The sequence below is a fragment of the Frieseomelitta varia genome, unplaced genomic scaffold, assembly GCF_011392965.1.
Source record: "Frieseomelitta varia isolate USP_RPSP 00005682 unplaced genomic scaffold, Fvar_1.2 scaffold_211, whole genome shotgun sequence".
NCBI classification, from domain to species: domain Eukaryota; kingdom Metazoa; phylum Arthropoda; class Insecta; order Hymenoptera; family Apidae; genus Frieseomelitta; species Frieseomelitta varia.
This window is the reverse complement of record NW_025109873.1, coordinates 100,887-110,238: the sequence shown is the minus strand read 5'-3', so window position 1 is coordinate 110,238 and position 9,352 is coordinate 100,887. Positions and strand designations below refer to the sequence as shown.

Below are 9,352 nucleotides of genomic sequence, written 5' to 3'. Positions count from 1 at the left end.
ACAAGGATCTCACGTCGTGTGAAATTTAAAACTAACACGTAGATTGCGGATTTTTCTGCATTTATCTGTAATTTTAGATAAATAAATAAATACGCGAAAAAGATATATATAAACTGTCCAAAGTGATACGTGTATCAATTTTTTTCCACCAAAATTCGATTTTTCAAATTGACATTTTCAAAAATATGGATTTGCATAGAGATTCATTAATAAATCTTCAATTTTTCAATTGGGAGATTGATTGAAATATTTATTTAATAATAAATATTTTAACTATTATTATTTTAATATTCATTTTCATTATTATCATTTAAATTACAGTGATTTATATGTATGTAAAATATTTTGATTGTGCGAATTTTAATATCCACGGTCTCCGATTAATATTAAATATTGTAACCGGACATCAAATATTGAAATCGTTACAATTTTGTAAAAAGAAATAGATATATATAAAATGTAAATATATTTAACTAGAGTATAGCCTATATATATATATATATATATTATAGAATATAACCCATACATATAATAAATGTCAATATAGCTTATGTTAAATTATATGAGTTACTTATATAACTCATATAATTTAATATAACCTTTATTCTACTTAAATATATTAACACTTAGTTAATTAGCTGATTGTTAAATCGTATTATAGATCAAAACTCTTAAATTATTAACCTTTAAATTAATTAAAATTTTATACAGTATCAAAAAACATTAATGTTTTAATCTATAATATGATAATAAAACATTAATGTTTATAATAATAAAAATAATAAATTATATAATAATAATACAATAATAATATTATAATAATATAGAATAAAACATTAATGTTTTAATCTATAATATAATTAAATAATCAGCACACCAAGTGTTAATATATATTTAAAAAAATATATATATATATATAAAATTTAATATATATGTATAAATATATATTATTATATCACTATAAATATATAATATATATAAATACATAACATATATATATATATAAATATATTTAAGTAGAATGTAGGTTATATTAAATTATAATTAAATTACATCCCCATCCCTAATATTATCGTACGATCTTCTTCTTTTTACAAAATTACAACAGTCCCAGTGTTTGCTGACCAGAATGTTAACCGGGGAGTGTCACCGTGCTTCAATTATTCACGTCTTCCCGGACGTCGACGTAACTAGGTTCAAGTTTCTCTTAAGAGATCAGAAGTCTGATCCAAGAGTGGCGCAGCAATACGTGCCTGTGGGATATTAGCGGCGTAACGAGTATTAATGACTCACCTGTGGCTGAGGCACGCAGGTTAGATCTATGGTGTCGCCCAGCAGGTCAGGGTCCATTACTCTAATGCCCGGAAGTATGGTCGAGCCAACGGGGAGGTCCTCCTCGGCCACAGCCTCGTACGGCACGTTCAGAAAACGCGGTGGATTGTCGTTCTCGTCGAGCACGATCACGTATGCATCCACGCCGACGATGTTCGGCTGTTGGCCCGCGGGCACTTCGTCTTCCAGGGTCACGCGGAATCGTATCGTGTCGGACTCCTGTAACAGTGAAATAATAATCCCATGAACTATGTCGGGATCACGTTCATTCAGACGAACACGTCAGTTGTATTCAGAAGTCGTTTGAGAATAATTTCGAGGGCGACATCGAGTCGAAAATTGAACAATATTTGATCGAGTAATTTGGTATAATTCGGTGAAGATTATTCTGGCGAAAAGTATATCGTAATATTTCATAATTATTATATTCTAGGTATTCATGGGATCAGTATCATTGATGGCCAACTGCTTTAATAGAAAAATATTTCATCAATAAAATATAAAATTTTTTTAGCGATGGATAATAAATTATTAATAAAATAAATCATCAATTTATAAAGGTATTAAAGTTCAGATAATTTCAGTTGTATGAGTTTTAATAAAGATAAATTTGAAAATTTTTATTCAATGCTAAATCTAAAATAAAATATAAGGTCAATGAAATAATTATAACTGTATAATATAATAAAATTATGAAATGAAGTGAAATTATTTGAATATAATGAATTTGAATCTTGCAATGTTATTATATTTCATGTTGAAATTTTTTTATAATAAAAATAAAAATTTTATACTTGAAGTTTGAATTCAAAGCACCATTTTGCCATATTAAAATTTATTTATTAAAAATACTTTTTATTTTATTTATAATTATTAATGGAATTTCATTACATGTATGATTAAATGGAGGATAATTATTTGATCATTCTAACGATGATTGGTAAAATTTAAATAAAACAAGTCGTTTAGATGTTAATCTTTCAAAAATAATATAAATTAAAAATAATTACCTATTTATTGAAATTATAGTAGCGAAAGAGATTTCATGATGAAGAGAGTGATGGCATGTTTATTAACTCTTTGAGTGCTTAAAATGATCAAAAGCATGAAATATCGTTTAATATCGAATGAGGCAGGCAAATTAAGAATGCGTTCGTCTTTTGATGGTTTTATTTAATATATCGTGATTACTGTATTACTCTGCATCTCTCCGACAAGTAAATTATTTGATTATTGATTACAGGATTGTCCGTACGATATTTTAATACGGACACTCGATGAGTTAAATAGAGAAACGAGGACGTAAATCTTCAGTCGGTGGATGATTTAGTTATGATATTTACAATGATATAATGATACGAATATCATTACAATGTTATAACTAAATATTTAAAGTTTCATTTATTGAAAGTATTGAACGAAAGAATGTTTGTATTTTTGATGAAAAATGATTTATATTAACTGGCTTCTGTGCCTTCTGTGTATGAATACACATATGTAATATATACATATATATAATATACGTTAAAAAATATATATATAATATATATATATTGATATATATTAAAAATATATATATATATAAAATAATATATAAATATATATATTAAAAAAATATATAATACAATTATATTATATTGTCTTATAGTATATTGTATTATGTTATACTATATTATATATTATATAGTATATTAATATATATATTATATATATTAATATATATTATACAGTACATTAATATATATATATATATTATATAGTATATAGTATACATTATACAATTACATAAAATTGTATTGCAGATAAAATCATAATTCATCGCAACATTTATGTATCTATCGTAACACGCGAACACGTAATTTTCCACTGCCGGTTTCATCAGATCTCGCTGCCCCCAGCGAGAACGATTTATCTCGATTAGACACTGTCTCAAATACTCAAGCCATATTTTCAAGTTCGTGCTCCACCAAACTGAAAACCAATTACAAGCGAAAGTTCGAACCCAAAGGTTTATCCACCGAAGCGCAAGAAAACCGCGCGATCGGCGAGGCATGGATAATCGTGTTTCTTCTCCTGGTTGATCATCCGGTCCATTAATCTCGGATAATGAACATTAATTGAGAGAAAAACGAACGTCGTTAAGCCCAAAGGGGGAGAGGGGGGAGGGGGGGGAGGCGAAACAGTTTGCACAGCTCGCCTCGAGAGTGGCACCTCGTTTACCAAGTTTTCCAGTTTAACAAATAAGCTTTCTTTCACCGATGTATCAAAAAAACCACCTTCCCCTCCCCCCTCATCTTCTCGGACGCCATGTTTGCATTTAAGCTTCCGCCGAGCGACGACGATTTTCTTAAGCTTGTTGTCAGAGAGAAGTCAAAGGAGACAATAAAATATATCTTATTTAGTTCCCCGGCGTGGCGTGTAGAAGTCTCGAGATAAATAATCACACGTTTATGTATTCCGAATGGAATATATTAAGCAAGTTTGCTCTCCCACGAAAGCGTTAAGCTTTATTTACCCAACGTACCTTTGTGTAATTTATTTGTTAATATTCCTCATCGTGGAACATTTGACAGCGTGATTGTCAATTAATATACTGTATTTATCTAGGGTATTTATTTTTGACTTGTTCTTCTTTACATTAACACAACGACTGTGGTGTGAAAATTTCTATTTTCAGAGGCAAAATATTTTTATTGTTGTATACTCGTTCAAGTCGCTGAAGATTCATCGTGGCGCGTTTGTAAAATTTCTATTATATTCAAAATTTGTGAATTTTTCAATTAATTTCTGTTATATTTATATTGTAAAATTTGTAAATTTTCTAATTAATTTCTGTTATATTTATATTGTAAAATTTGTGAATTTTTCAATTAATTTCTGTTATATTTATGTTGTAAAATTTGTGAATTTTTCAATTAATTTCTGTTATATTTATATTGTAAAAGTTGTGAATTTTTCAATTTCTGTTATATTTATAATGTAAAATTTATAAATTTTCCAATTAATTTCTATTATATATATATTGTAAAATTTGTAAATTTTCCAATTAATTTTTGTTATATCTATATTGTAAAATTTGTAAATTTTCCAATTAATTTCTACTATATCTATATTGTAAAATTTGTAAATTTTCCAATTAATTTCTATTATATATATATATATATATATATTGTAAAATTTATAAATTTTCCAATTAATTTCTATTATATTTATATTGTAAAATTTTGATAGTTATAACATCGTATTACGTATGTAAGATTCAAAATTCTCCTGAAGCAAAGTCGACGACAGCTATATCTGAAGCAATCGATTCTTTTGTCTGTATAATTCAAAACACGTCGACAAGTAATCGTACAAAATACCCGCGATACAAATCGAAAATCTTCGCTAAGAATCGTGTTTCAGCTTGAAGTTGTACGTCGCGTGAATTTCCTTCTTCTGAGGAGGCTTGTAAGTCCCAAGCGAGACTGTCGCGAGATCCTTTCGTGACTGGTTGCTATCGTGCGACTGATTTCAATCGAGTTCGAAGCAAAGTGAATTTACTTCGAAATAATTGCCTACGTAGAAACGACTGTGTGTTATTCCATCAAGATTAATTTTAACAATTTTGAAAAAATTCTCGTGAGAAGCGTTCGTCGGAGATATAAAAAGGATTGAAGATTAATTTCATCAATCGCCAATTTCGTTAGTCAGCCGATCAAACTGAAAATTTCGATCGATTTAATGCTCAACTCGAATGAAGCAATATCGTGAGATGAATTTAGAAATGTGTCAGCGTTTGGATAAAATCTTGAGATCGTTTCTTCTCAAAGTACATACAATGAAAAATTGTATCGATAATTTAAATTGACATGACTTCGTAAGAAGAGATCACGTAACAATATAAATCTCATTTTAAAGCGTGAACTCTCTGTTGGATGCAGAACCTTTTACGAATACTCGTTATGTGAACGTTCTATGAACTGTGTATACGTCCTACTACACGCGTATTGTGTTTATTACAAGTATAATAAATGTGTTTTGTATACGTCTCGTAGGACGAAATCAGTTCACATCGATTCAGCTTGAAAATCGACGTCGGCATCGTTGTGATTGTAAAGCTACATGATACAACTTATTTCAATCGTCGTTAATAATAATCGACGATTGAAATAAGAATTTAATCCTTTGATCGCAATGACGAACGATTAAAGTTAAACGAAAATCGTTATTTAAGAGGTTGGTCAACAATTAAATTTGGAGTGCATTCGTTAATTACGATTTAAACGTTATTATACGTATTACAGATATTGCAGCATCGTAGGTTGTTGTCGTACGTCGTTATTATATCTTTAGTTTTAGCATTTAATTATAACAGATGGCCTGTAGCGTGAAGGAATGCGAAAGAAAGTTTATTTGAATTGTGATCGCATATACTAGTTGTTAATTTGTGTTCTTTATTTTGTTTAATTATCTATTGTTCGATCACCATCATTGTTAGTAAATAAATATTATTTATATCTAATCTCTGCAATATTGAAAGATTGTTACGCCCACGAAAGAAAGAGACGAGTATTTGTCACTTGTATCGAAGAATGAGCACGAGTATAATAGTTGATTATTCATTACTCGTTGCAACTAACCTCTTGCGTTAGTAACTGGTTCGCGGACCATAACGAGTGACCAAACCGTACACAATAACTCGCCTTCTGTTTTGAATTCATCGGTATAAAAAGTAATAAATTTATTATTCGTTTTGCCTGGCTTATATTTCAATATACTTAGAACTGAGGAAATATTGCAATTTTGGGACGAAAAATTCTCAACGTGCAAGAGGTTAATGTGTATTTTAACACAAGTTGTCAAGTTTCCGCACGTACACACATGTTCGATAATAATTTATATATTATTATTATTATTATTATTATTATTATTAGATAATTTATATATATATTAACTATTATTAGTATTAGATAATTTATATATATATATATATATATATATATATAAATTATCTAATATTATTATTATTATTTGCGCTGGCAACTGATTGCGGACCATAACGAGAAATCAAACCGTATATGTACAATAATTCTTTTTGAATTCATCAGCATATCATTGGATTATCACAGAAATTACCAAGTAGTAATAAATTTATTACTCGTTTTGCCTGGTTTATATTTCAATATACTTAGAACTGAGGGAATATTGCAATTTTGGAACGAAAAATTCTCAATGTGCAAGAGGTTAATGTGTATTTTAACACAAGTTGTCAAGTTTCCGCACGTACACACATGTTCGATAATAATTTATATATTATTATTATTATTATTGTTAAATAATTTATATTATTATTATTATTAGATAATTTATATATATTAACTATTATTAGTATTAGATAATTTATATGTATATATATATAAATTATCTAATATTATTATTATTATTATTATTATTATTTGCGCTGGCAATTGATTGCGGACCATAACGAGAGACCAAACCGTATATGTACAATAATTCGTCGCAGTCTTTTTGAATTCATCGGCATATCACTGGATTATCACAGAAATTACCAGGAAGCAATAAATTTATTATTCGTTTTGCCTGGTTTATATTTCAATGTACCTAGAACTAAGGAAACTATTGCAATTTTGAATATTCTCGACGAGCTTTAGCGCAAGAAGTTAAATCCAAACTCATCTATACGTTATACGTAACGTCATTATATTATATAAAAATTCCGTCGTTATACGAAATAAATAATTTTACGTATGTACAAAAATTTCATTGGTCGTTGATTAATTTTTCCTTCCCAATTCTCCGGTCATCGATGCGCGGCGAAATGAAACTTTCACGACACTCTGTGAGTTTGCAGCGGCTGAAACAGGAAGCAAAAAAGAGACAGAATCGTGCAATCCAGCGTAATGACTGCAATTTGGCGGGAGGTCAAGGATCCAAATACGACGCACGTTGCCTCTCTCTTTCTCTTTCTCGCTCGAGATGCACGAACACGGTAATTTTGACTTGACGGACCTCGGAGGAGAACTTCCTTTTCCGTCCGCGTGCGCACGTCTGCCTCTTTCTCCTCTTCCTACCTTTCATTCGTACACGTATCACTCTCGTTCTCCGTTCTTGTATCCGCGACTCTGCACCGCGAATAACCTTGGGAGTTCCTCTCCTTCCTTTTGCAACCTTTCCGCACAGTCACGCGAAGTTCTTTCGCTTGCTCTGCGAAAAGGTACGAAAGAAAGGTTTCGTGGAATATTTCTTTCTTTCTTTCTTTGTTTCTCTTCTTTTCTTGTGATCGACAGCGTCGTAGGGATTCGGAGGAAATTGGAGTTCACTTGTTAGCTTTATCTTGGAAAAGACAAAAGCTGAAGCTTTGGAGCTTTTGCCTGACGAAGCTTTTGTCAGAGGCTGTTAGCCACTGCCATTTATCTTGCGGTCCCGGGGAAATTAACGAAATGTCTGATGTTCACTCGGTCGTTCTCGATTCGCTTACGTTTCTTTGTCCGATTAAATTACATATATGAGAAGCAACGAGAAAGAATGACGTACGATGAAATTAAGTTTTACGTCAGGCAGCCTCGTGAAACGTTGGAGAGGCTTCTCTGTTCATTAAACTGACGTCGAAATAATATAGCAGGGATTATTTTAAAACGTTACACGTTCTTCCTGTTTGCTAAATTTACAGAGAGTATAAATTGAGGTATGGAACTTTTAGGATCGTTGCTGGTTGAACGTTGAATTTCTCGGAGGAAGTGAATTAAAAATTGCACGATACGATGAATATGACGTATAAAGAAGATGTAACAAGAGTATATAAAAAAATATATAAATATATCGTATATATAATATTATGAAGAATATATCGTGTATAATATTATTCCGTAACTGGTGGTACAGCCGAGTAGGAGTCGAAAAGAGAGAATAAAAATTTTTTTGTGAAATGCTTCATTTTCGAGAAAATCGAGTTTGAATATTTATGAAGTATCTTTGAACTTAACAGAGAAGAATAATTATAACAGAAGGTTATACTACGTGTGAAAATCTCTCTCAGTGAATAAAACTCTCTCAGCTGCCTCGTTTTCGAGTAAACCGAGTTCGAATATTTATCAAATAAACAGGTTAGGAGATATATTAATTTTAATTTAATTAATTTTAATGTTATTGTTGTTAGGAAATCATGACCCCCTTTGTTAATGTTGCAATGATTTTATTTACAGAAAAAGGTTCAATGTGACGACCATTTGCATCACGATATTTTCTGAATCGACAGATTAATAATTCATTCACACTGTGTAATGCATCTGGTGTTATTTTATTACACTCACAATCAGTGATGATACGATCTTTCATATTGGCCATTGTAGTCGCAGCGTTTCCTAACAACATTAAAATTAAAATATTCCCTAAATTAACGATTTTTTGACACAAATAGATTAATACTTTTTTGTAAAGTATATCAAGGTGCATCAAAGATAGATGAATCCATTTAAAATACCGTTAATAATAACCTCTACACGTCCACCTACAAGAAAACTAGTATCATCAAAACGTGCCCCTCTCGAAACCACTCAACTTCGACTGAAACATTTTTCGCTACATGTAATAATAACGACGTGAATCTAAATGACAATATGTGGTGACCTATCCTGTGTATATACAGGGTGTTTAGTAATTTATGGGACCCACTTATTGTACGCCTAAAAATAATGAAAAAAAGTCAGATAAATATATGTCCTATCTGTCTTCGTTTATGAGAGACAATGAATTTTATAAACAGAGCAAACTCTAGTAAGCTAGTTCTACCAGGGATGGTATATTCAATTTTCATAATAATCGTAATTGGGATGAAAAAAACCCACATGTTATGGTGCACTCAAGACATCAACACCAGTTTAGTTTAAACGCATGGGCAGGAATAATTGATAAATTTTTAATTGGACCTTTTTTCCTCGATGGGAAACTAACAGGCACAAAGTACGTTGATTTTTTGAGCACGCGTTTACACGAAATATTAGAGGAAGTTCCAGTCGAT

General features: G+C 30.5%; 1 protein-coding gene across 1 annotated transcript in view; it reads right to left on the bottom strand.

Moving 5' to 3' along the window:
• Window positions 1-1,293: 1,293 nt before the first annotated feature.
• LOC122527113 (cadherin-87A-like) overlaps window positions 1,294-9,352 on the bottom strand; it is a gene marked incomplete at both ends in the record, with an annotated part of 38,801 nt that continues 30,742 nt past the window's right edge. Inside the window, one exon of the mRNA XM_043650996.1 lies at window positions 1,294-1,551. Within this exon, the coding sequence (XP_043506931.1) occupies window positions 1,294-1,551 (258 nt within the window). The remainder of the gene's footprint in view (window positions 1,552-9,352) is intronic.